The following is a 27,618-nucleotide window of genomic DNA, read 5'->3' on the forward strand; positions in this document are numbered from 1 at the left end:
TTGGTGGGAGCATCATCCATATACCAAAAGGTTGTGGGTTCGACCCCGGAGGGGGTGCATACGGGAAGCAACCAATACATGTTTCTCTCTCACGTCGATGTTTCTCTCTCTCCTGTCCTCTCTCTAAAGTCAATAAGCACATCCTCAGGTGATGGTTAAAAGAAACAAGCGTCTGTGTGTCTCCGCTCGGACAGTGGAGAAGAGACAGTAGCTCCAGCGTGGGGGCGAGTCCCTGCGCCTGCGCCCTTTCCTGTCATCATTTCCAAAGCAGGAACTGTGTCCGAGTCTGTACAGAATGGCTCGCGTGGGGCCGAGTCGGAGAAGGGTCTTGTCTTACGACATCGTAAACCTTGAAACCGTGGGTTCGTGGCCCCTGAGGTGAAAAAACGCAGTCGGGCTGGGGTTGCGGGGAAGAAAGAGAGAACGACAGGTTTGGGGGACATGGCTAGTTTTGGTCAGCTAAGGTTTCTGTGGTTGTTCTTTGACTGACACCTTAACGGAGTCTAGAACATTCTCCCGAGGCCCAGAGTGGGACACCAGGGTGGGAGATGCAGCGTGAAAACTGGAGGCACACAAGTTTACTCGGGCCCTCGGGTGGTCACACGGGTCTGATTTAGTGCCCAACATTTAAAAATCAGAGACTCTCCTGGAAAGATGCGGAAGAAGTCACACATCTCGTCTCCGGGGCTTCTGTCGCTGAGGGCCGCCTGCCCCCAGACGCGGCCCTGGTCTAGCCGCTCAGAGACATTTCGGCTAGAAAGAGGGCTTTTCTGCCGCCTGACCCCTCTTTCTCCAGGTGAAGGAACTGAGTCCCGGACAGACGGAGATGTGTCTTGCTGGGTGGCAGGGAGAAGAAGTGGGTCCCATTCTCCCAGGAGCCGGAGCAGCCCTCTTGCTGCGCCTGCGCCTCGCACCTGCCAGCAGGTGGCAGCGTGGTGCTGCCTGGCCTCGCAGTCGCCTTACCCTGGCTCCATCTCTCCTCTGTGCCCTCTGTGCTGCTGACTTCCTCTGATTTCCCCGTTTTCTCTCACTAAGTTCTCCTCTTTGTCTAGCCCCGTTCTCTCTCTCTATTTTATTCATCCCTCTACCTTGCAGTTTTTTTCCCGGGATCTGCTGGGGGCTGGGAGGTTTTTTAGGACACTGTTCTCCGAGAGAGGTCTTCTGCCCACACTGCTCCCTGCGGCTCTCAGCTCCCTGCTGTCCGGGCCCAGAGCCCTCCAGCTCCAGCGTGCAGACCACCGGAGGCCCGGAGACCCCGATGGAGCAGCCCCGCTCCGTCTGAGGACGGCTGCCCCTCGGAGTGCGCGATGTGGAGTCCTGGAGGCCAGAGATCTGTGTTTTCATACGCGAGAGTCTGATTTTAAACGCCGGACTCTAATGTATAGCTGCCATTTCTGCTGTAAAAATGTAAGCATCATCCTGTGCACCTGGCAAGTTTCGCGTAGGTGGCCTGTCACCTGTGTATCTGCAGATTGTTAGAGGGAGGGGCCTACTTCTCGCCGCTCTCCGGAGGGGAGGGTCTAGTCCAAGTCAGGCAGAAGGGACAGGCCCAGTGGGCGCTGAGCAGGCTCCAGCTCCCTCTCCCAGGCAGTCCTGAGCGAGGTTCTCATCCTTGGGTAGGAGGATCCCCTCCAAACCGCATGCCTCGGAGAAAACCTGGGGGGTCTAGCTCTGAGGAGGGGGAGGACCCATTATGTCTGCTCCCAAAGGGGCGCCATGAGAAGGGAGAGCCTTGGGTCAGATCGACGGGTGCTAAGTGGTTGAGGGGACTTCCTTTGTGCTGGACTTGCCTCCATGCGGGATGAGGGCCTAGGGTGGTTCTGAGAGGGGCCTCCACGTCCCCCGTGCTGAAGGCCGGCGTGTGTCCAGCATTGCGGACTCTTCCTTCCCTTCATTCCACTGTCCGTCGACACTCACTGACACTCTTGCCCGGCTCAGTGCGGAGGGCTGGACGCACAGGGGGTAGCTCGGAGCTTTTTCTCCGGAGGGGCTCATGGTTAGTGGAGAAGAGATAGTAGCTAACACTTGTAACATTGTGCTGAAGCAAGCTGCCTCCTAAATCCATAGCCAGAAGACAGGGTCATTGGAGGGATATTTCGAGATGGAGTTTGCTGAGCAGTGAAGGGCGTTCAAGGCAGCTCGAACAGCTGGCGTGAAAAGCAAGATTTCTGCAGAAATGTGTGAGAAGTTGGTGTGGCCAGCAGAAGAGGTTCTGGAGAAACCATCGGGTGTGTCTTTTCCATGAGCCTGTGGCGGTTCCCTCTGCGGGACGTCCCGGGGCTCGTGGCCCTGCAACCAGGGTCAAGGCGAGCTCCCTGAGCGGTCTCTGCAGTGCTCCCCTGTGCCCCAATTCTCCGGACCTTCCGGGCAGCGGAAGACTTGCTGGTGTTCGTGGCTGGTCATATGGAAAGCCAAATATACAGAGCTTTTTTAAAAGGGCGTTTTGGCACAGCCTCGCCTTTGGATACATTACCTCACTGGTCACCATATGCTTTAAGGAAAATGATCTTTCTTGGGCACACGGACCCACACTGTAAATAGGTTGACCTTCAGCCCTGGAAACATGGAAGGACAGATCAAGTCTCCACGTTGGAGCAGCTGCCAGCGCGCTCACAAGTGACACGTTATTCTTAGAAGGGATTTTTTTCTTCTTTGGACACTGTTGCCTCCTCCACCACGGAAGAGCAGTGAGCAGAGGGTTCCAGCCTGGGGTGTGGGTGCGTCATGCAGGACTGTTGGTCCGCTGCCCGTTCTGGGACAGGCTGGCACTGCCTCCCGGAGCAGATGCGTGTCCAGCTGAGAGGTGACCCCGTGTCCCCGCAGTCAGGTGGCAGCCACGTTCCAGCCGCGAGGCCTCCCCGAGATGAGCTCTGTGGGAACTCTCAGTGGTTGTGAGCGGAGACAGTTCTGGGCCCATCTCAGACCGTTCGGATGGTGTTTGTTGCTACTGGGAGATGAGAAGAAACAGGAGAGGCCTTCATACTTGAGGTTGGGCTGTGGGCTGTGGCCCCGGGGAGGACATCACTTCTGTCCGGGACAGAACTGCGCAGCGTGGCAGAGTTGTCTGAAACGCCAGGTGCGCGTGCCGTGACATTTCCCACACACGGCAGAGAATCCCGAGGGTCCAGCTGATGTTGCCCTTCCAGGAGTGAAGAGCTTCCCTCAAGCCCCCAGTGAAGTTCTGAGTGTCCTCACTTTCTACGTAAAACCCTCTTCCCGGGCCCTCGACAGGCCACGCTGACCTCGCCGGAGTGTTCCACGGGAAGCTTTGCACATGGAAGGGAGTGAGGGCAGTGTGCGTGGGAGGGGAGCCTGCAGGTGACCGCAATGGACTCCTGCCCGGACGGAGGCAGCTGGTCTCTTCACCTGTGATTCCGTATACTTTTCGCCTGCTCTGTGGCCGTCTCATTGACCACGAAAGAGACAGGCATTTGGGTGGTTCTTTGGACAGCTGTTGTTCGGGCACAGGTGTCTCCACATTCTACCTGAGTGTGAGCACCCTGCAGTCGCTGCCCGGCTGCGTTCTTTGCAGGGGTGCATGCCCAGAGAGACACTGGTCCTCCCTGCTGTGCCTACTTCGGGGCCCCAGGCCCTTCCTGCTCCCTCCATGGGCTGCCCCCCCCACCCCTGGCGTGGAGCCCGGGACTTACCCAGCCTTTGCACTGCACTTCCTGTGCGCCTGGGCAGGGCCTTTCTCTTGAATGCCAACTTCCATCTTTTAGAGACACCTTGTAATTTCTTTTTTTTAATCCTTACCCCAGGACGTTTTTACATTCATCTTCAGATAGAGCCGGAGGGAGAGAGGGAGGAAGAGAGAGAGAGAAACGTGATGTGAGAGAGACACATCAAGTGGCTGCCACCCACACGACCCCCACCAGGGCCGGGGACAAACTGCAACCGAGGTACGTGCCCTTAGCAGGAACCGAACCCAGGACTCTCTAGTCCGAGGGCTGATGCTCTAACCGCTGAGCCAAACCGGCCAGGGCAACACCTTGTAATTTTGATCTCTTGTCAGCCTCTCCTCTTCATCTTCTCTTGCTGTTGGGTTTTATTTATCTTGAGAGTCCCCCCCACCTGCCCCGCCCCCGTCCTTTCTTACACTTTCGAGAGGACATTGAACTGGTTCCCACTCAGATCCACTGTCTGTTTTCTGCTTCAAGGCAGAAACATGGTGCCACCACCTTCTGAAGAACTGACCCCATGGTAGTCTTATCTTTCAAGTGGTTTTTCTCGTTGAAGGCTCATTGCTAGCCCAGTTAGCTCTTCTGCCACCCAGCTCTGTGCACCGTGGGCACCTTGCATTTTACGGGTTGACTAAACCATTGCTGCTCACACAGGTCACTTACCGTCATAGGTCCCAAGTACTTTCCGTGAAATGGGCTGATACAGTGATTGACGTCAGAATTAATAGATACCCATTAGCATTTATTTAATTCATTCTTCTGGGGGTAGGTAAGTTGTGTAAGACTGGTTCTTGTCCTGGGAACATTGGTCCTGTCGCTGCATTTACAATGTAACTAAAAGGCCCGCTTTAATGTGCGCTGGGTGGCTCGGTCACCTTCGTGGCATCGTGGTGCAGCCCTGAGGGTCTGGGCCGGGAGTGCGAAGGACATGTGGTGGACTGAGGACAACGGTGTGTGGACTGTGATGATGTGGGATGTTGGGTATGATGATGTGGTGAATGTGAGCTGTTCGCCATCTCACAGGGAGATGAGTCAGATACTAAAATACCTAGGACACAGAACTTCATAGTGCGGTTACAGCTGTTCTGACAAAATGCTGTGAATACCCTTGGTATCCGAGGGGCAGTGGTTCCACGACCCCTGAGGATACCCAAGTTCACGGATGATCAAGTCCCCTATATGAAATGGCCTAGCATTTGCATATAACCAACACACATCCTCCTTTATACTTTAAATCATCCCTAGATTACTGATAATTCCTAGTACAGTATGAATGCTGTAGAGGTAGTTGTTATACTCTTTTGTTTGGAGAATAATGACAAGGAAGAAACGTCTGTACCTGTTCAGGACAGAACGACCATGGCAGGCCTGGCTGCAGAGTACACGTCAGCAACAGTGTAACTTCCCTCCCTCCCTCCCTCCCACTTTATTTGAGGAGACAAGGAAAATATCTCGGTGTGGATTACAGAAGCACCGGTCTGTCAGGGCAGAGGTGGTGGTCAAGCTGTGCCTTGATGGAGGACACCTGTGCTTGTGCGGTTGGCGGGCCCGTGAGAACACACGCTTTGCACGGGCAGGGCCTTGGCCGTTGTGTTTACCATTGTGTCTCCCGTGCGTCTGGTACTCAGGATGTATCTGGATGGATGCGTGGAAGGAAATGTAGGTGGGCGAGCAGATGAATGAATGAGTGAAATGAACACACAATCCTATGCAGAGGGGATAACTTGCATGGTGAACGCGCGGCCAGAAGAAGTTAGGCCACTGGCAGGACCACAGCCGGTGTGCCGACGTGTGCAGTGATGGAGTGATGCAGAGAAGGGGGAAGGAAGCCGGCCCCGATGCGGAGCCCACGCGTGTTGCCCTGACTTTCTCTGTCTTCTCTCTAGACGTGTGCAACAGCACCGACCTTCCGGAAGTGGAGATCATCAGCCTGCTGGAGGAGCAGCTGCCCCATTACAAGCTGAGAGCTGACACCATCTACGGCTATGACCATGACGACTGGCTCCACACGCCCCTCATTTCTCCAGATGCCAACATCGACCTCACGACCGAGCAAATTGAAGAGACGCTGAAGTACTTCCGTAAGTCTGGCCCCTCTCGGGGCTCTGTGGCGCCCAGTTCTTCCCAGCCATGCCCACGACCCCGTCCTGTTTACAAGGCCTGTGCCTGCCGGCCATGGGTGGTGCTCACAGAACCTGGCTGCGGGGTTCTGCCCCCAAAGGCCTGGATGTGGTGTTCTGATGAGAATCGAGAGTAGTGGGGAATAAGTACGGATTTCCATTTGAACCGACTTCCTCTGAACTGCCCAGAAGAATTTGAAAATGCTCCCATTTTCCCTCTAAACCAGTGGTTCTCAACCTGTGGATTACTACCCTTTTGGGGGTCGAATGACCCTTTCACAGGGGTCGCCTAAGACCATCTGAAAGCAAGTATTTCTGATAGCGATTCATAACAGTAGCAAAATTACAGTTATGAAGTAGCAACGAAAATAATTTTATGGTTGGGGGTCACCACAACACGAGGAGCTGTATTAAAGGGTCACGGCATTAGGAAGGTTGAGAACCACCGCTCTAAACCGAAAGTACCATGTGAGTCCTTAGAAAGTCTCATTGGGAAGGAGTTTGTCGGCATTTAAGCCAAAGGTATTGATTGGGAACATCTTGGCCACTCAGTGTTTCTATGAGACAGCAAGACACGTAGACCAAGCTGACGATTTCTGTGCCAGAGGCCACCGAGTGGGTGTCTCTGGGCTTCAGTGTCCCCGCAGCCGTGAACCCAACTTGCTGCCGGTAGGGTGAGCAGTACGCTAGGGTGTTTGTGATGACAAGGGCGGGAAACCTGATTTTGCAGGCTTGGAAAAAAATGTGATAATTTTAAAAAGTCATATTAACGATATTTCTGATGTTCATCAAGAGGTACCTTGGCAGAAACTCTGTACCCTTTAGAAAGTCGTGGCAGTCTTATGAGATGGTTGGGACAAAGCAGTCTCCTTTGTTTCGTCACTTTGGCTGGTCTGAATTAGTGCTGCCGCTCTCAAAGTGACATCATTGGCATATCTGCGTACCATTGTGTCGCCTTAAAAAAGTACCGCAGCCCTGCTTCTACTTGGAGATGGCTTGGTTCAAAACAGGCTTATCATGCATCTGTCAGGTGTCCTGTAATAATCTCTACAGGCGGATCTTCCGTTTTCTTGAGTTTGTGAAATCATTTGTGATGAACAAGTCAGAACGACCCATTCTCCATCAACATGTCTCTGAGTCTGTTTTCACCTCTTCTCTGTCAGAGATTAATAAGAAAGGAATTCTACTTAAACTGTGTCTTTACCCCTGATGCCCACCCTCCAGCCTCTGTGTGGACACTGCAAATCACCAGTTTCGAAAGGAGTGAGGATAGTCACCCACACCAGGGCAGGTGTGAAGCATGCTGGACTTGTGCTCATGGTCAGCTTGAAGCTAGAGAGCTTCTGGAGTATCTCATGGCATCAGGAGACTCTTTGCAAGTTGTTCACTCATAGTGTCTGTGCTGACAAGGACACGCAGTGTTGTGTGGAAACCTGTGTCGGGGGAACCTCCTCGGCAGGCGCCATACGAGGTTCCTTCAGACTGCTCCACAAAAAATTCACAACATAATTATTTTCTGGAGATTTCTGCGTGTTCCTTCCTCCTTTACGATTCTGCAGGAGCCCTCGTGGCTGTTTCTGCTGCAGGAGGCCCCTGGGTCCCTCCTGTCACACACTGATGGGTCTCTCGTGTCCACAGTGTCATTGGAGCACCATGCACCGGCTCACTGTTTTACCCGAATTGCCCCAGGCCAGCCCTGCACCGTGTCTACAGTTCGGGCGGGGCTGGTTTTAACAGAGAGGACCTAGAAGCGTGGAGGACTCGGTATTTATTCCATAGCTTTTAGAACCCGTGAGCAGCAGACTTGAACAAACACGGCGGCTTATTTTTGGTTTGTTTGTTTTGCTGTTAGTTGTCTGTATTTAAGAGAGAGCGAGAAAAGGAATCTAGGTAGATCTGGCAGTGGATAGCACAGATTGTCATAAAACTGGAAGGACCCGCGTCAACATGGAGCTGAGATCCTGCAGGTTCCTAGAGCACAGCTGCAGCAGGTCTTACCTTCGTGCTGCGTTCTCCCCTGCGGGGGCTGTGCTTAGAGCAAAGGGGTGCGCCAGGTCCCGACTGAATGAACGGCCCGGTGTTAACTCTTAACTTAAATAGAGCACCCTCTAGAGCAGGGCTTGCACTGAGCTTCTGGGACCCCCAAAGGGTCTGGAGAGACAGATGGGGGGTTCTGTGAACTTGTAAAGGAACAAGGGACATCTTTATTTTCATTAGCTTCTAACAGAAACGCAGCGTTCCCTGTCATGATGGACGTGGAAAACAGCACAAGGGTGTTAGCAGGACCTGTGACCTCGTCACCAGTAGAAATCACGGATATTTCTGTGTCCTGATTTAGGAGATGCCGGTACATTGTAATATCACCTTTACTCATCATTGCTTTGAAGATCCACCTGTCTTTCGATATTGGCGTGTGATGCGTTGATGACGAAGTACTCACAGCACAGACTTTTCGAGCTTCAGTAACTGCCCCACAGTGCCCCTGGCTTCTTCGCAGTCCTTTGCTTTTTGTCTCCACGTCTTTTCTCTGGAGGGGCCTGGGAGCCTTGTCAGACTGGCTGAGGGGTGGGACGGAGGCCCAGGCTGGGAGCCCTGCTCTGTCCGTGGTGGCTTTGGGGGGTTACTTGCTCCCACGTGTGTAACCCAGGAGATGCCATGCGTCACAGCCCTGTGATTCACAGGTGTGTCGAGTCAGCTGTGAGGCATGTGAGGAGACAGCAGAACTCTGCTTCATTTTGGATGTTTCTGCACCGGCGAGGGAGTGGTTCTGTGTGGTGGGTGTGAGTGGAGGGACGGGGGGCTCCTGGGAGTTCTGATAGCTTCCCCGGGTACGGGCCACTGGAGTGGGTCACCTGTGCCTTTTCTACACAGGTCAGAGCAGGGATAGAAGTTAAGGCCCTTTCCCACCTGTCACCCCCCAGCGTGGAGAAACGACGCTTTGCCTTTGAAAGCTGGCCCGCACCTGGCTTGTTGATCAGAGGCTAGGAGCTTTGGGTGTGGCCTTGACCACGTGGTTCAATGGCCCTTTTAGAAAAATGTCAACACTTCCACAGTCGGGAGGGTTTTTCGACTCCTGATGAGTCTGAGACACACAGAAGAGGAAAAGGACCCACAGAGCAAATGTGCCCGAACAGATGGGGCAGTTAGGGTTAGATGGTCCAAGAGGAAGAGAAATATAGTCCACATTTAGTGCCCACTGTGGGCCTGGCACTGTTATTAATACTTTGCGTGCCTTTGGTTTCCTTCTCAGTGGCCGCTGATTCAAATAGTCTTGCTGTCCCCATTCTGCAGGTGGGGATCCTGAGGCCCTTGCTCAACATCATACAGCAAGGAGGGGTGCTGAGCTTTGAAGCCGGGGGACTGGTTTGACCATGTACCTCCACCACTCTCGAAGTAGCTAAACGAGAAAAGAATTCCAGTTTAAGAATAAAGCTCATTTGATAAAAATAAAAACAAAAAAAACCCCTCAGTTTCAGAATGTCAGTAGCTTATTCATTTATAAAAAATGTATCCAACATATTCAAAATGTATTATTTTTATTCAGGGTCACTGTCTCAAGTGATACTCAGCTTGATGTAGTTTCACCATGAGTTTCCTTCTTCCCGGTGAACTCTGCCTCCATCCTGGGGCCTGTAGGTCACGCACCCCTGATCTCAGGTGGACTTGCCTCTAGACCTCTCGGTGACCTAGCATCCGGCAGACAGCAGACGCGGAGAAGGCTTGTTGGTAGGTGGGAGGCTGCGGCTCCTGGCTCCTCTTCCCAGGGCCGAGCTATGTCACTTTTGTTTGAGGAACATGGGCCAGGAAAATACATTTCTCCGTGTCTCAAGTGCACGGATCTGCCGAGCACCACCTCCGAGTGTGCCCCAACAGTCCTTTCCCCAAGGGGAAGAGAAGGTCACGGAGCGAGTAAGTGCTGAGACATCACTGCGCTGTTTGCTTTTGCTGCTGTGAATCAGCCGAGTTATCTACTGAGGGCCTGCCGTGCACTGAATCTCTGTGAACTTGGTTTGTGTGAGTCCCAGCTGAGGTTTTCTGGCGAAGGAAGTGAAATCGTCCTCTGGATTATTGACTTTCTCTATCACCAACAGGGACTTTGCACTGGGTTGGGTCAGCGCAGGAAGGTCTCGAGGCCTTTGGGTAGAAGTTCGTACCTTCTGACCACCTTCTTCCAATTTCCCCTCTCTGCCCTCTGCCTCTGTAACCACAGTTCTGATTTCTTTTTCTATGAGTTTGAGTTTGTTTGTTTGTTTTTATTCCAAATATAAGTGAGATCCTAATAGTACTTGTCTTTCTCTGACTTACTTCACTTAGTGCCATGCCCTCCGTGTTGTTAGAAATGGTAGGACTGCCTGATTTTTTTAATGGCTGAATAATATTCCATTACACCACACACACACACACACACACACGCAGGCACGCACGCACGCACCCACCACACCTTCTTTACCATTTCATCCACAGTAGAGATAGTGTACATTTCTGATTTCCTGAGTCAGAAACCTGGGATGGTTGTGACTCATCTATGGAATTATGAAGCCTACCCCATTTCTCAGTTCTTAGTGCCAGGCCTTTTAGTGAACATACAGAGTCTTTAAAAGGAGTTAGGTTTTAAAAATAACATATCTTCTGGTCATAAGAGCATGCCAATGTTAGATAATTTGGAAAATAAACAAAGACTAAAAGATGACTAACTTAGCAACCACTACTAATTTTTTTGTGTTTTTTTCCCCCTCTAACAAATGTATTATATTTTTGAAACATGGTGCTTGTTTACTTAATGAGTATATTTTGACCACTTCCCCATGGCATTTAAATTCTTAGAAAAAACAGTTTTCACTATTGCTTCATATTCCGACTCTTAGGAATCTCAGTTGTTTCTCATTTTTTGTCAATAACACCTAAGTAAACATCCTACATGTGCATTTGTCCACCCAATCATGATTTCTGTAAGGCATATTTCTAGAATTGATTTACTAGGCTTGAGGAGGTGACAATTTTTAAGTCTCTTTGATCTGTATGATATGTAACTTACGAAGTGACCACCCCTGATAAGTCTAGTACCCACCTGACACCATACATAGTTGTTACCATATTATTGACTGTATTCCCAGTGCTGTACTTGACATCTCCGTGATGTGGAATTAAGAAATACAAATTGGCACCACAGCTATGACCTTGAAGAACCAAGAACAAAGTAATGGAAGCTGTTAAAGGGTCTACTTCACTGAGGGCAACGGGACTAACAAAAATTTGAGAAGGACGCCCTGGCTGGTGTGGCCCATGCACCAAAGGGTCATGGGTTTGATTCCTGGTTGAAGGCACATACCTGGGTTGCATGTTTGATCCCTGGCCCCAGTCAGGGCACATGTGGGAGGCAACCAATCGATGTATCTCTCTCACATCAATATTTCTCTCTCTCTCTCCCTCTCCTCCTCATCCCTCCCTTCCACTCCCTCTAAAAATCAATGGAAAACATGTCCTTGGGTGAGAAGGGCCTACATCAGACATGGAGAAGCTTCTGAGCTGGATTGAAGACCAGACACAGAGGCCTATCCCTCTCAGCATCATGATGATCACAGCCAAAGCACAAGATCTGTTTGCAATGCTGAAAAAGAAAAAAAGGCTGGACCTGACTACAATGTTGAGTTTACTGCCAGCTCTGGGTGGTTTAACCGATTCAGGAATTGATACCCGTGGCATAATGTGAGAGTGAGCGGTGAGCCTGGGAGAGCCGATGTGAAGGCAGACGAAGAAGTTTGGGAAATCCTAGACATGCCGATGACGGTGGAGGAAAATTACTTGCCAAAGCAAATGTTCAAAATGGATGCAGCCTCCCTATTCTGGAAACAGATGCTTGAAAAGACTTTGATCCACTAGGAGGCCAAGTCAGTGCCAGGTTTCAAGGCTTCTGAAGACAGGCCAGCAGTCTTGCTTGGGGTCAGTGTTACATGCGACAGGTTGAAATCCTTTGCGATCCAGCACAGTGAGAACCCCGGGGCCCTCAAGCACACCAGTCAGCACACACTGCCAGTGTCCTACAGGCACAGTAAGAAGCCATGGATGACCCAGCTCCTCTTCCGAGATAGCCTCCTACATTGCCATCCCAGCAAAATGAGAAGTACTGCTTGCAGAATAACATGTCTTTCTGGATTTTGCTCCTTGTTGTGAAGGCTTTCAGATATCCTCCTTTTATTGGTGATCTTCCACCCAGCATCAAAGTGGTGTTTCTCTCCAAACATCGTTTGGTCCAACCAGTAGATCGAAGAGGTATAGCAGCTTTTAAGGCCTTCTACTTGAGGAAGTCACTGTTGCAATTCTGAAAGACTTACTACATCTCTGATTGCATCAAGAACCTTGGTTGGCCTTGGAGGGATGTCACCAAGGAGTGTGAGAGTGGCATCTGGAAGAAGACGTTCAGGAGGTTCATCTGTGGCTTCAAAGGATTGGCCAAGGATGAGGAGGTTGCAAAACTCAGCAAGGCTGTGGCTGCAACGTCCACCAAGTTTAATACGGGTGTGGGTGAGGGTGGCACTGAGGGGCTCCTGGAGGCGGTTCTGAGGCATTGACCAACGAGGAGTTGTCAGCGAGGAACCGAAATAGGCACACACAGCTGAAGAAGAGGCAAGAGAAGAGGAAACTGCAGGAGAAAAAGAAGAACCCCCAAGAAAATACACACTGACGGGCTTAGCAGCTTTTGCAGACTCAACAAGCTCCTTAAAAGGTATGAAAACATGGACCTCACACTGAAAGGTTTTCATTAATGGAGAGGAATGTTTACAAGCAAATCTATGATGAAATGTTTGCAAGCAAATCTATGATGAAAACCAGAAGCAAAACCAAGCAAAACACCACGGGCGGGTCCTTGAGGTGTTCCAGTGCCTTGCATTGTATCGGTGCTTCACACATGCTTCTTAAGTAAGAGAAAATGCAAAGACATGTTTTTAAATTAAGAAACACGTTTTTCTTCCTGTTTTGGTAAAAACTAAACTAAAATAAAAAACTCACATATAGAATTACAAAGATCATTTGGTCGGTTGTCACCTTCCAAAGATAGCCTTTATCTGATTAAAATTCTAAGCAAAACAAAACTGGAGACACCACAGTATGTACTAAGCCTGTGCAAACGAAATGGGTAAATAACGCATAGGGCTGACCTTCTAAGCGGGGCGGGCAATAGTTTTAGGAGGTGGTGACATAGGAGAAGACATGGTGTGTGTGTGTGTAAGAGAGAGAGAGAGAGAGGGAGGGAGGGAGGGAGGGAGGGAGGGAGGGAGGGAGGGAGAAGGAGGGGGCCACATGAAATGTGGAGGAATCTTCTCACCCAGGCATTTTGTATAGTGGGTGGGGATGAAGGAAGGAAGAAAAAATAAATTATGGGAGTGGGGTGGAGGTTGTGCTTAGGACGGAAGAAAGATCTAATGGCCAGGGAAAAGTTGTCGTTATCATTCACTAACAAAAATAATCCTAACAATGCATGCATCGTAATACACGCGGCTAGACAAAAGTAGGTTTATAGTTGCATTGTGACAGCCTTTTGAGCTAATAAAGCTGTCATAATAATAATATCCTGCATGTCTTTTTCCACATGAACAACTGTGAACCTGCTTTCGCCCACCCCTGTATTTCTAGAGTTGCCATGAACTTTGTAAATGCCCACTCCCAAGACCTGGGGCCGTTTTGTTTTCAGGCGAGGCCCCGAGAGAGCTGGAATTATGCCTTCTCCCCTCTCTTGCTTGCTCCTCCCGCTAGTGGGCTCTTCCTTGAGCCCATTGTCACTGCTTTTAGCCGCACAGATGTCTGTGGGGTCAAAGGTTGGGGCAGAGAAGCCCTGGCTGCATAGTCGCTCCCCATGTGTCAGCCACGTGTGGCCATGGAGCGTCTGCCCAGGTGCGGGTCTGGCTGCCAGGTGCTGGGGGAATTGAAGGCGCCTGTCTCTGGAAGGTGGTCCAAAGCAGCCCCATGCCGGGTGCCTGACAGCACCTGGGTACAGGTAGTCATCCTGGTGGGCAGGTTTACCCACACGATCCCTAGGCTTACTTTGTCACCTGCCACCTGGCAGCTTTCATTCTTTCTCATCAAACCTCATTCCAGAGTTGAGTATTTTTTTCCTTTTCTCTTAAAAACAAAAACACTTGGCAAGTGATTCTGTACAGATCAACCATTTTCCTTTTTGTGTTAGTCCAGCACGTTTAAGACAAAGCTGGGACGGACCCAGGTGCGAGATGGACATGATGGCCCGTTTGCACCTGTCGGCTGCCTGGGCGCGGCTCGGGCCACAGCCACTCAGAGGCACAGCAGGTGCACGGTCGGGGACCGTTGGAGATGATGTTTTGAAGCCTGTGACATCTGTTCTGTGACGCGTGGGCTCCGGGAGTGAGACGCCCAAGCGGACCTCCCAGGCTGCGGGCAGCACGCTTGAATCTGGACAGACGTCCAAACCCTGATCCTCCTCTGGCTCCTCAGACGCCCGATGTTAGTAGCTGCATCGGGGCTGGACGGATTTGGCTGTGCGGTGCTCCGGGGGTGCCGCCTCCCCGCTTCGGGGTGCCTTCTCTAAAAGCCAGGCTTTGTCCTGCCCCAGCCCTGCCCCCTGCAGGTGGGATGGTGCCTGAGTGAGGTGGAGATGGCCTGGGAGGGTAGACAGCAAGCTGTTCGCTAGCAGCCTGCCTTCTGCCGCGGGAGCTGTGACTGGCAGTGGCAAAGATTAAAAAAAGAAAAACTCGGGAGGGGACTTGCGAAGCATCCTTTAGTCCACGTTCTGTAGCAAGCGGAGGGGAGGCCTGCTTGTGCGGCCGCTTCAGGGGAGCCCCCTGCCCCCGCTGGGGCCTCTTCCTGGCGGTCGCCCTGTGCAGACAGAAGGCTGGCAGGACTAGTTCCCGGAGGGAGGACCGCTCTGGAGACTGGGAGCATGTTCCAGGGGGCTGGGCCGCTGAGAGGTTCTGCTCCAAGAGGAGGGAGAGGCCCAGGGAGCCAGCCTGGTGCCACTCAGTCATTCACTGAGCAGGGCTGTGGCCTCGGGGCCTGTGCTGGTGGGGGTGGGAGTGGGGGGCACGGAGGAAGGTGGCAAGATCTGTCAGATCCGGGACACTTTGGGGAGAACTCATAGTTCATAACTTTGATCCTCACCTTTCAAGTTTGAATACCAAACTATTGAAAATGATGAGACGTCTGCATACAAGTATATGTATAAAATCGTATGTACAGGTATATGACTATCTAATTCATACACTCACACAACTAATAATTAGAAACTTAGAAATTGTCTTCAAAACATTTAAATTTGATTACAAATGTATTTAATTAGATTCCCCTTCAGATTGCTGACCAGATCTCTCAGATTCTTGAAATGCTGACAAAGAGAACATACAAGCCACCTTGCAGCACAGGGCAGACCCTCCTCCCACCTGGTTAGTGACCACAGTTGGGCTCTGTCCCCCACCTGCCTCCTCATCCCACGTCCGTAGCCACCTCGTTCCAGAACCGCCAGACGGAGCCATGTGACTCCGACTGGCAGAGACAGTCATCCGAACCCACCTGCCTCCTCATTCCACGTCCGTAGCCACCTCGTTCCAGAACCGCCAGACGGAGCCGCGTGACTCCGACTGGCAGAGACAGTCATCCGAACCCACCCTTCCTACTTCAAATGGACTAAAAACAGCTTCCGAGTCATTCTGTCCTCTTCCTTCTTCGGTCACTTGCCCTTTTCATTTTGATGGTCATGATATCTGTGGCCTTCACAGACTCAGCTCGTTTTCTTTCACTTTTATCAACTGTATTTTCCTTTTGATGTTCGAATCGTCACCACCTGGCCTGTGATGGTCCTTTCAAGCCAGCTTCCAGGCCTTGTCTCTCCTACCCCAGACCTTTGGGGCCGTCCTGGCCTTCGTGCGAGGAGGGCTGGCCGGTCACCTTGCTGGTTCCCACCCGGAGCACGGACTCAGCGGTGATCCAAGGAGCCCGTGACGGTTTAACTCCAGCCTGGGCACCAAGAGGTTGACACGCGGTGATGGATGGGTGGAGCGGCTTCCTCTTGGGCCACTTTCTTGATGGAGCTGGAAGTAACACTTCTTTTTAACATCACAAAACCACGTGGATATTTTCCATTTAAGTCTCACTTTCCTGGTCATTTTTTATTGTGTTCTTTAAAAACAACCACCACCCTTCTTTGTGTTCTCTGTGAGATGCCAGCTTGAATGGGTATCTCCTTTCGTTGTAGCCTTTTTTTACTATTTTACTTATTTACTTATTTTTGTTACAGATCTTTCTCCTTTTTCCCCCATTGACACCCTCCTCCCCCTCCCTCCCTGCCCTGTCCCCAGCTTTGTTGTCCGTGTCCATTGGTTATGCATACATGCATGTAAGTTCTGTGGTGTATCCCTCCCACCCCCTTCTAGGGATTGTCAGTCTGTACCCTACTTCCATGTCTCTGGGACTACCCCATTCCTCAGACTGTTCTGTTCATTATATTCCACAAATAAGTGAGATCATATGATACTTGTCTTTCTCTGCTTGGCTTGTTTCGCTTAGGATAATATTTTCCGGGTCCCTCCATGTCGTCTCAAAGGATAACAAATCATCAAACAACAAGTGTTGGCGAGGGTGTGGAGAAAAGGGGACTCTAGTATACTGCTGGTGAAAATGCAGACTGCTGTAGCCACTATGAGAAACACTATGGTGTTACCTCAAAAAATTAAAAATTGAATTGCCATTTGACCCAGTGATCCCACTTCTAGGAATATACCCTAAGAAGCCTGAAACACCAATCAGAAAGAATATGTGTACCCCCATGTTTGTAGCAGCACCATTTACTATAGCTAAGATCTGGAAACAGCCCAAGTGTCCATCAGTAGACGAATGGATAAAAAAGCTGTGGCACATTTACACAATGGAGTACTATGCAGCTGTAAGAAAGAAAGAGCTCTTATCCATTGTAGCCTTTCATGTTTGTTCTTCCAAATTGCACTTGTAAATAATTGTTGGATGTTTGCTCAGTCACTGACCGGGTGGAAAGGCTTTGGAGGGGCTGTGCCTGGTTTGTACCCAGTCGCTCTTGGTATTTGCTGAGTGATCCTGGGCAAGTGACTTACTCCCTCTGAGCCCCTTCCTGGTCTGGATTGTGGCGGGTAACTAGGTACAGGGGTCTGAGGAGTAAGCTGTAAAGTGTGGAATGCCTGGGGGTGCCGGCATTTCCACACAGGCGCTGGGTGAAGGTGAGGGTGAGTGAGAGGCTTCTCAGAGGCTGCTCCTGGGACCTGTCCCTATTCCCAAGTCTCCCACGGTGATGGGGGAGCCCAGCACCATGGAGGGGGAGCTGCCTGTTCGGCTGCAGTAAGCCTGGGCTGGGGGGCAGGTGCTGGAACCCTTGGGAGTCGGGACTGTGGGAGGAAAGTGTGGACTTGAAGGCAGCTAGACCTGGATGTTAATCTCAGAACCATCTCTGCAGAGCTGATGGTGGCTCGATCCTTCGAAGCCTATGAAGTGGAGCATTGGTGTAGACGTTCACTCTAACTACTTAAAGCCCAAAGCATTCGCCTGTAGAGGATGCCGTCTGCCCCAGCCTGTGTGGCTCACTGGTTGGGGGGCAATCCATGCACCAAGAGGTCTCCAGTTTGGTTCCTGGTCAGGACACATGCCCAGGTTGTGGGCCCAATCCCCAGTGGGGGGCCTGCAGGAGGCGGCCAATCAGTGTTCTCTCTCATCAATGTTTCTATCCCTCTCTCCCTTGCCCTTCCTCTCTCTCTCTCAAATCAATAAAGAAAAAATATTTTTTAAAAGGATGCTGTCCGCTTTGTACTTATTTAATATACTCTCTGTTTTCTTTCTTTCCCGTTTTCTTAAAAAGTAAACAGGACCTGTGTGGTCCTTGGACTTGATGTAAGTTTTGTTCCATGATGCACTGCTGTTGGGAAATGTCACCCCTCCCCACCCCCGCGTCACTCGTGCTCAACACTGTGAACTCAGTGCCTTTGCATTAATTATGCTGGGAAAAGCTAATAAATGATGTTTCTACCTCATTTCCCTAATTATAGCTTAGAAAATTGTGCCCTCTTTTTAATAGCTCACACTGGCTTGTTTCCTATTGAAAAGGATTCGAGTGATGAAGATCATCGCAGCTAACATTTATTGCAAACCCGCTTTGTCCCAGGTCCTGTGCTAACCACTGTGCCGTGCGTTCATTAACTAAGCCTCGCCCGTCCATGCAGTGGGCATTGTAATCACCCCTTTTGGTGGGTAAGACTCAGGGGTCTAAGAAGGCGAATGAGGAGCCTGGACCAAATGGGCCACCTGACTCCAAAAGCCCATGCTCTTAAGTGTGACATTAGATCACCTGCCATTAGTCTGTCTGTCCGTCCATTGGTTCACCCTTCCATCTGTCCATCTATCCATTACTTTTTGTCTTCATGGTGATGCAGTATGAGTAGGATTATTTTTAAAAGTTTATATCACCAGCAGGTAAACGTGCCACACCTTTGTGTAAGGGGTTTCTGGCCCCACTCAGTTCTCTGGGATGCATTGTGCAAATTCATTTGGACCCTCCCCTCACCCCCAGACAAATTGGATGGAACCTGTTGAAGTTATGCTTTTTCAGGACCCTGGTAACTGTTTATTGGTTTATTTATGAGGTCTGTAGTCCTCTTTCTAGAAATATCTTAAGGGAGTCGAAACAAACAAAACCTTGGAAAACCTTGGGACACTAGCCTCTGTTCACCTGTCGTGAGGAATGCCATCTGCCAGAGAGACATGATAAAGGACCAGAGGGAGACATGAGATTGTTCAGATAACAGCAGCAGGAATTAAAATCATTATCTCTGACTTTAAATAGGCAGATGTCCTAGGGAATTTGTAGTGTGTATCCAGGTTGGGGCCAGGGAGAGGGAAAGGCAGGGTGGGGAGGCAGTGGGGTCCGAGCTCTCCTTTGACTAGGAAAAATTAGGAGCTGGGTGGGGGATGCCGTGGAGGGAGAAGAGAGGCCAGAGGGGCCCAGGTCCTCCAGGGTATAGGTGACAGCCGGGGACAACATGGCCAGAGACAGTACCATTCCCTAGCCTCCTATATTTTCTGAACTTGCTCGAAAGCCTGTTTACAACTCGAACAAAGACTCATCCCCAGCTGCCTTTACCTTTTCCGTCCGAGACTTGAGGAGGTCCTGGTATTTGATGGGGTCTAGTCGGCCACCTGGCAGGTGGGAAGGTCTGCTCATAGCACCCTGTTCCGCTGTGTAAGCACAACCCAGAGAGAGACACTGGGCCCTAAGGTGAGGAGGGGGTACCCTGGAGCGAGACACAGACGGCATTTAGGAAACCAGCTTTGGGGACTCACAACACAGCATTCAAAGGCTTCCACTGATTTAGGAAGGTTGAGAGAGATTTATATACAGTACAGATTCTACCCAAGATTTTATGTATGTGTATGTGTGTACACACACGTTTGTGTATGTATACAGTTTCCCCCTTCGTATTCTATTAACACACACACACAATCCCTCTCCCTCTCTTCCCCTCTTCCCCTCCCCATTCATTCAGCCCACCAGCCCGCCAGCCTTTGAGGAGCCTTGCTGTCCAAAGTGGGGTCTGGAGGCCAGCAGCAGCGCCATCAGGCGGGACCTTGGTAGGGATGCAGGGTCTTGGGCCCCGTGCAGACCTGGGCATCCAGATCTGCGAGCTCCAGGTGATTGGCACGCGGGCGGGGAAGCGCTGCCCTAGGGGGAAGGAAGTCGTCCATGCGGTCACTGTGGGGGACAAGCAGCCTCCCCTCGCAGTAGTGGTAAAGGGACCTTCTGTCACTCATCTGCAGATCATATGGTCGAGAGTGGAAACTGCACCAGCCACACTGCTGCCATGGACCCCAACACACAGAGCCGGTGCTCGGCCAGCAGGCACTGGGGTCTGTGACAGTCTCATTTTAGGGCAGTGGTTCTAAACAAGGCATTTTTGCCCCTGGGGGACATTTGGCAGCAGCTGGAGATGTTTTGGATTGTCACCTCTTGGGGGAAAGAGGACGGTGCTTCTGGCATCTAAGTGCATAGAGGGGGCTGCTGTTGAACAGGACAGCCTGCCCCACCCCCACAGCACTGAATGATGTGACTCAAACCTCAGTGGTACTGAGGCTCCGAGCTCTTGCTGTGGGGGGTGGATTTGACCTGTAGTAAGTTTAACACCCGTCTGATTAACCAATAGCTCGTTTTCATGAGATATTTCAAATATGCCAAACATTAGGAATGAATAACTGTTGCCCTGGCCGGTTTGGCTCAGCAGTTGGAGCGTTGGCCTGTGGACCAGAGAGTTCTGGGTTCAGTTCCTGCTAAGGGCACATACCTCGGTTGTAGTTTGTCCCCAGCCCTGGTTGGGGTCGTGCGGGTGGCAGCCAGTCCATGTGAGGTCTCTCTCACATCAATGTTTCTCTCTCTCTCTTCCCCCCTCTCCCTCTAGCTCTATCTGAAGATAAAAAAAAAAGACCTCAGGTGAGGATTAAAAAAAAAAGAATAACTGTTGACTCCATTTTCTTTGTTAGGAAATAAACATTATAGGTGCATTTATAAGGACAGTTTCAAAGTCCCATTCTCTCCCTCCTTCCCTGGAGTCAACCATCTTTCTGAAGGTGAACCGTCACCTCCTGGTGTGTATTTTTGTACTTTGATTCCACACGTGAGTGTCTATGACATGGTGTATCATATCGGAAGGGCCCCTCTATTTATGACGGTGTTCTCTGTTTGTATGTAGCAGGCGGTTTTTCCAGAGTTTGAGCAAAGGCATGAGCAGAGAGCAGTACTGTGTCCAAATGAAAATGTTTCCATTTTCTAAGGAATTGACATTTCCTTTAGGTGGCAGGCAAAATTTTTAAGAGATGTCCAACTCTTTAAATCAGATTGAGGAAAGAAAACCAGAAGTAACGATCGCAGATTTTAAAAGGTGGCCTTTTTCAAATGCAAACTCTGTAGTGGCCCAGAATCGAGCAGATAAACTTGTCCTGACATCTGTCGGAGGTGATGACGGTGGTAAAGCCTCAGCCCCCTCGCCGCCTGTACCCTCCTTTCTCCCTGAGTGGCACCTCTCAGCTCCTGCTCCCAGCATCCTTGGAAGACATTGCCTCCATCTCTGCATCATTTTTCAGAGCCAGCCGGTTTCTATGGCAACCGATAGATTGAAAGATGAGCGGTGAGCAGGACGCTGGGCTGGAGTGCGATCTCCGGGTGGTGGTGTGTGTCCCTGACGTCACCCTCCATCCTCCTGGATAGGATGATTCTGGCTACTCCCATTCAGGGCTGCTGGCCCGGCTGCTGGATTCGCAGGCCGCCAGGGTCTCGGATCGCTCTGCAAATTGCCTCCCTTCCAGCTCCTCCTACCTCCCTCCCCTGAATTTTTCTTTTCACTGCCCCTCTTCTGCGTTGGCTCCAGACTGACGCTGAGCATGCACAGCTTAATCCGGGTGTGTTTCAGGATACTGTCCTGCCCAGGGTTTCGGAAGGGCAGGGAGGCATGGCAGCGTTATCCTTGACGTGGATGGCGCTGTGAAGTCCATTCTTTTCTCTGCAAGAACACTGACTATGCAGAAATTCATCGAAGCGGATTATTATGAACTAGACTGGTATTATGAAGAATGCTCGGACGGTAATTATGGCCCCTGCAAAATAGAGCAGGGATGTGTAGAGGCATTGTCTCCCGGGATGGGGGAGGGTGTCCTGGAGCCTTTTCCGGGGAGACTGGCAGAAGGAGGGGGCGCTGGGACCAGTGCCGCCAGCGGACATGCATGGCTCTGGCAGTTTCCAAGGCACGGTGGAGGGTGGCAGGTGGGCAGGGCTCATGCCCGTGGGAGGCTCCTCTGCGGGTGCCCAGGCTTTGCTCAGAAAGGGAGATGCTGTTGCAGTGCTGGGCTTGCAAGCGTTGTAAGTTGGATTGGATTCTCTCTGGGGTGAGGGGTGAAGGTGGCGTTGGTCCGTGTCTGTGTGCAAGCGGAGATGTGTTTGCTGCCCTCCGTGCTGCCGGAGGGGCTAGGGAATAGTGTATTTAAGAGGGGGCTTTCTGGACTGTCAGCAGCAGGCCTGGGGGAACCCTCCCTTTCCTGAGCCCAGACCTGCCGCCCAGGGAGACTGGAGAAAATGCAGCAGGCCCACCGAGCAGGTGTTCAGAGGGATTTGACTCATGGGATCCCCTGGAGATGGGGGTGGGGAGGCGCTGGGAGGGGCAGGGCCAGCCGGGATCCTTCTGTCAGGTCTCAGTTTGTGCAAGGAGGGTGTGGCACATTCCAGAGGAGACAGGTGGAGTTTGTGTGACTGGACAGGCCTCCGGAGGTTTCAGGCCACAGGGGAGGGGCCCCAGGCTCCTGTGGTGTTGAGTAATTGTAGATGTCACAGTTCATCGGTTCTTTAAAGTGACCCTCAAATCACTCGCCTTTACATCCACACACAACCCAAGAAAAGGACACAATTAGTATATGCCCTCTGAGGGTCTGTTTCCCAGGGATGATCTGTGTCCAGTTAGTAGGTAAGGTGACTGCTTCTTCATTGAAGGGGAGTTTCTGGTGGCTCGAACCTTGCCTGCCTTTGGTTAACCTGGATGATGTAACAGGCTGGGAGCTGGCCTCATTAGTAAGCTGAAGAACCGCATAATTACCTCTGGTTTGCTCATTTCTGCCTTGACCATGGGCTGCAGGAGAGGGGCCTGGAGGCTGTGCTGGGGTAGGGGATATTTAAATGTGCCAAGCAACTTGCCCCGTTGAGCCCCACTGTCCCCCAGCACTGGATGCAGACAGAGTCATGTTGAGTCTGTGTACGTCTTTAAGTATCTTGAGCCATGATGATGGGCAGCTCCCAAGGTCTGGATTCTTGTTTTCTTTTGCATATATTCTTCTCAAAGCAAGTTCCCATCCTATTACCTACAGTGGCGCTTCTTTTCGGAAACCGTCACTGACCTCTTGTAGTTTCCCTGGTGATTCGTGACTCACTGAACCCTCCATAACTTTTTAAAGCGTGGACCTCAGTGCACCTCCAGTTAGGGAGCGTTGGGTACAACAAAGCACCTGTGCCTTGGCCCGTGGGTGAATTGGGTGTGGCCGTGGTCACAGGGATCCATCCTAGAAGCGGGGGAGGACGGTGTCTTAGTGTCTTGACCCAGTTGCTGTACCATCCAGCTCTCTTTACACCCTGCGTGGAAATGCAGCCAGCCCGGTGCTGGTCGGGCCGACGGTGAGGAGCCCTGCTTTATCTGCGCGGCTGGCAGGGTTTTCTTACCCAGCAGTTTCTCAGTTGAGTCTTTGGGCCCCGAGGCAGCCAGAGCTCTGTCTTCCAACAGAACAGGAAAATGGAGGAAGAGGTGGCTCACCTGCTCACGGGTAAATAGATGATTGTAGTTACTGTGTGGATGCGTGTGGAGCAACATTTCTGGCCTTGACCCTCCTTCCCAGGTTGGATGAAGGGAGAAGGCCACTGGGGCGGAATTTCTTGGGACAACTGGCGTTTTAAAGATAGCTAGCAAAATAGGGATGGAAGAGGAACAGAAGGCCAGAAATATATAGTGCAGGAAACCCACAAAAGGGGGCGGATTTCAAGTGCATGCTATTTGTAGTTCTTATTTGCATGGTTCTAACTAGTCGGAGTCTTCCCTGGCAGGTCAGTCTGGAAGTGCAGTTCGCCTCTGTTTATGGGCATCTTTAAAACTGTAAATCAGGCCCTGGCCGGTTTGGCTCAGCAGTTAGAGCGTCGGCCCCACGGACCGAAGAGACCCGGGTTCACTTCCCACTAAGGGCACGTACCTCAGTTGCAGTTTGTCCCCGGCCCTGGCTGGGGTCCTGTGGGTGGCAACCACTCGATGTGTCTCTCTCACATCGATGTTTCTCTCTCTCTCTCTCCCCCCTCCTTCTCTCCTGCTATCTGAGGATAGAAGCAAAAATGTCCTCGGGTGAGGATAAAAATATAAAAATAAAAAAAGTAAAATAATAAAATTGCAAATCAGCCTTCCCCTTCCAGGCCTGACCTTCCCAGGGAGAGGGCCCTGTGGGAGCAGGCGCACAGCTGGGCTTTGTCTTCCTTCTCCTTTGGCATCTGAGTCCTGAAGGAAGGAAACTTCTGGGGAACTTTCCATGCAAAAGAGGAATCAAATGATCTGAATGCAAAAGCATCATCTACATCCGAGTCACTGACTCATACTGAAATCGCAGGGTTAGCCCTGAAAAAGGTAGTGTAGATGGGTGGGACTAAGGGTTGGGAGACAATTAGGACCACTCCTTGCAAGTTGGAATTAAAGATGGCTTATGTTCTCTTTGACCTCTGAGCTTTGGGGAAGTTCTGCTGAGTGGTGGATGGCTGCATTCCTCTCCCTTCCTTAGGGCATCTTACACGCCACCTCCCTAAGCCCCCAGAGGTGCATGCAGGGCAGGGACTTAGGATAACAAGAAAGTGGAGGATTGGCTGCCCAGGACCTTAAGTAATGTTTAGAGGTTTGGCGTAGCCAGCAGTCACACCATCACAGTGACTGTTGCCGACTTTGCACCCTTTGGAGTTGAAACTCTGGTGTCAGTCGAACAGGGTCACGGTTCACGAGACTGCATGTGTCCCGTCCCTAATCGCAGAACCTGAAAGCCTGGCAGATCGTGAAAATCACCACTTCTTAATAAAGCAGATTCTCTGACCCCTCCAGACCAGCAGAGGCTCCGAGAAATCTGAATTTTCAGCGCATGCTTTCCATGTTCAGGCGTGTTCGGGGAACTCAGAGCTGTTGTCAGTGGAGACCAGCCTCAGGCACAGGGGTCTGGAAATAATTCTTTGGGTCTGTTGAGGAATCTTTTGTTGTTTCTTGGCTACACTGGTCACTTAAAAAAAAAAAGATGTGCTTATATAAAGAGTGAGGCCTTTTTCATTTTCAAAAGGGCTTGGGTTCAAGCGTATACTCTTAAAGAAACAGGGTGCACAGTAGTAGTGATTCTGGGAAGAGCTGGAACGGCAGAGCACTGGCCTGACATTTGCATTTGAGGCTGCGAGGTTTGGGCGCCTTCTGGGACCTCAGTGGTCAGCCCAGATTCTCCATCTGGAAATGGGGGAAGCACTTGGACCCCAGGCATTGCAAAGAAGGTAAAGCCTATCAGTAAGGTAAAGCCTATCAGCAAGGCAAGAGCTCTTTTAAACGTGCTTAATGGTATCTTCTCAGAAATAGTACTAGTTATTAAGTTCTTTAAAAAAATCCCTTTGAAAACACGCATGGTCTGTTGAACAAGGTACAGTATTTTGACCCCGTGTTTCTTGCTGCAGTTATTTTAAAAAATATTTTAAATTGATTTTTAGAGAGAGCAGAAAGGAAAGGGAGAGAGAAACATCCATGTGAAAGAGAAACATCAATCGGCTGTATCTTGCACCCCCCCCACACACACACACACACTGAGGATCGAGCCCACAACCGGGCCTGTGCCCTGATTGGGAATCGACCTGGCGACCCCTGGGTGCATGGGACGACACCCAACCAAGTGAGCCACACAGGCCAGGACGTGTAGTTATTTTTGTAATCATCCAGCCTCATTTCCTTCTTTCACATGTTATAGATTCGAATGTTGGGGCAGGAGATGCTGGTTAATAGTGATTTCATAAATGGGGAAACCCAGGTAGGGTGTCAGAGTGCTTCCTGTGACTCCTTCCTTGACAGTGAAACTGCACGGCAATGCACCAGGCCAGTCACCTGGGCCGCGCTCACCTGATTGCTGTGACCTCTGAAACACTGCCCCAAGGTGAGGGTGGCTGGCAGTGTTGTCAGAGGATCTGAAGCATTAATTGAAAAGCTTTTACTAGAGAGGATTTTCTTAGATGATTTTTCTCGTGTTCCTGAACTCCGTGTCCCCTTTCTCATCTCCGTGTCCCCCAGTGTGCACGGTGGGCTGCACCTTTGGGGGTGGGGGCTAACTTTTCCCTTTCCAGACAGCACTCTTCTGATGGGGGTGGGGTTTAAATATAAATGTGAAATGTAACTGAGTTTTTAATCAGTAGCTTTGCGAAAGGAGAAGGGATGTTTTCCTGCAGAAGCAGAAGCGGAGGTCTGGGAGGGCCAGGCGAAGCCAGGTGTTCTGTAAGGAGAGAGGCGGGTGGGGTCAGCTGGGAGCCGGGGCGCAGGGACCGGTGGGGAGGCCCAGGAGTATAGCGCTCACCTCTGTGGCAATGGAAGTGTTCTCTTCTGTGCTGTCCAGTGTGGGCCACCAGCCACATGTGGCTCTGGAGCGTTGGGATGTAGCATGTGACTGAACTTTGGATTTTGTTGAAATGTAAACATAAATGGCCCTGGCGGCTTGTGGTCGCTTTTTGGACAACACAGGGTAGAGCTTCAGGAAGATGACTTTAGGGCGGCTTGTCGAGGAGATCTGGAAGGGGACGTTCGCAGGAGGACGTCCCTCCACCCTGCAGAAGGCTAGCGACACCTTCCTCCTTTGGCCTTTCCCATGCAGTGTTGCTGGAGATGGTCAGGAGTTCACTCCCTGCCTCCCTGCTCTGGGCCCCAGGGCTGGTCCTCACCTCTGGGGCAACAGTCACACCTGCTCCTTGACTCTCCCAGGGCTGGGCCGGGCCACCCCCAGCTCCCAGGCCATGTCCCTCTCTCTCCTTGGCACAGGGAGTCTGTGCTTTCTCGCTGGTCTTTACAGGTCATGTTTGGCTTTGGCATTCAGACGCACTGCTCTATCATAGACGGTGCTCTTTGGCCCGTCTCTGCCTTTAACCTTGAACTGAATGCAGATGTGGATGAGGTCTGAGAATTCCCTCACGTCCCCCCACGGAGGGAGGAGAAGTTTGGGTGGTAGTGGGGGTGGTGGGGATATCCTGAAGAATGATGAAACTTAGAAAAACGGGGTGACATAAAGAGGCTAGGGTGGTCTGGTGTTCAAAATGCCACATCCTAAATGTTTTTAGAAATGTATATATATTTAATTTATTATGTAATAGATATAGACCTGGACACCATTCGTTTAAGGGTAGCCTAGATTTGAGTAAAAGGAGTATAACCAACCTGGTTATGAGTAAATCAGTTAACATAGTTTTCAAATATATGAAATCAGCTTTTTTTTTTTTTTCATTTATACACGCGAGGCCCAGCCCAGTATCCCATGTACATTATATCGCCAATCTGCTCGCTGAACGAGTCTGCACCTGATGGAAATGCTCCCTCTCCCCTTCCGAGGGCTTCGCATGGGCTGTCATTCGGATTGGACTAACAAGTCCGATTTGATAACATATATTGAGATTAAAGATTCGCCCCCCCAAGTGTGTATCTTTGTAAACATTGTATTGAAAACTTAGGAAGATTTTTCTAAGCGTGATTTTGAATTGCCTGCCACTGAATTTCCACTAAACCTGCTCTTCATAAAGGACCACATCTTCAGTGTGATCAAATGTAGCCATTGTTTTCAGCTTCCAAAAAATTAAGCAGACATGCAGATATCTCTAGGTTTTAAGTTTTAGATAAAATCTGTATTATATTCTGGCTTTCTGTCTAGAGACCCTCGTCTGTGGTCTTCTGTTCATTTTTAAGGAGGTCGCAATTCAATTTAGCAGACATTTTTAGCTGCCTACACAGGCTCCTCGGCCCTAAGGATTCAGGGATGAATGAGACCCAATTGCTGAACTTGTGCAGAGAATTCTTCAGGATGAGGAGGTGCATCGGCAGGGAGGCGGAATAGGTTTGCTGGTGTGGCTGTTAGGGACAGGGAGACGTGCCACTATGTCACTGGGGGGTGGCAGCAGCACTGACATTGCAGAATGTGTCATGATGCTCTGAGACTCGAGCGCTCCGGGCCACCTCTTGGCACGTTTGATGGAGGAACCTGCCATCCTCCCGGTCACAGGC

General features: G+C 50.9%; 1 protein-coding gene across 4 annotated transcripts in view; it reads left to right on the forward strand.

Annotated features, from left to right (window-relative positions):
* TRAK1 (trafficking kinesin protein 1) overlaps positions 1 to 27,618 on the forward strand; it is a 103,693-nt gene that overhangs the window by 18,674 nt on the left and 57,401 nt on the right. For 2 of the 4 annotated variants that reach the window (XM_036266408.1, XM_036266409.1), the window contains exon 2: positions 5,570 to 5,764. Coding sequence is in view for 2 of the 4 variants with exons in the window: in XM_036266405.1 (XP_036122298.1) it covers positions 21,351 to 21,414 (64 nt within the window). In the remaining 2 variants the exon portion in view is untranslated. Of the gene's footprint in view, positions 1 to 5,569; positions 5,765 to 21,060; positions 21,415 to 27,618 lie in introns of those variants that run through there. The other 2 variants (XM_036266405.1, XM_036266407.1) reach the window with 1 other exon arrangement.

This window comes from Molossus molossus, unplaced genomic scaffold (assembly GCF_014108415.1).
Source record: "Molossus molossus isolate mMolMol1 unplaced genomic scaffold, mMolMol1.p scaffold_m16_p_18, whole genome shotgun sequence".
NCBI classification, from domain to species: domain Eukaryota; kingdom Metazoa; phylum Chordata; class Mammalia; order Chiroptera; family Molossidae; genus Molossus; species Molossus molossus.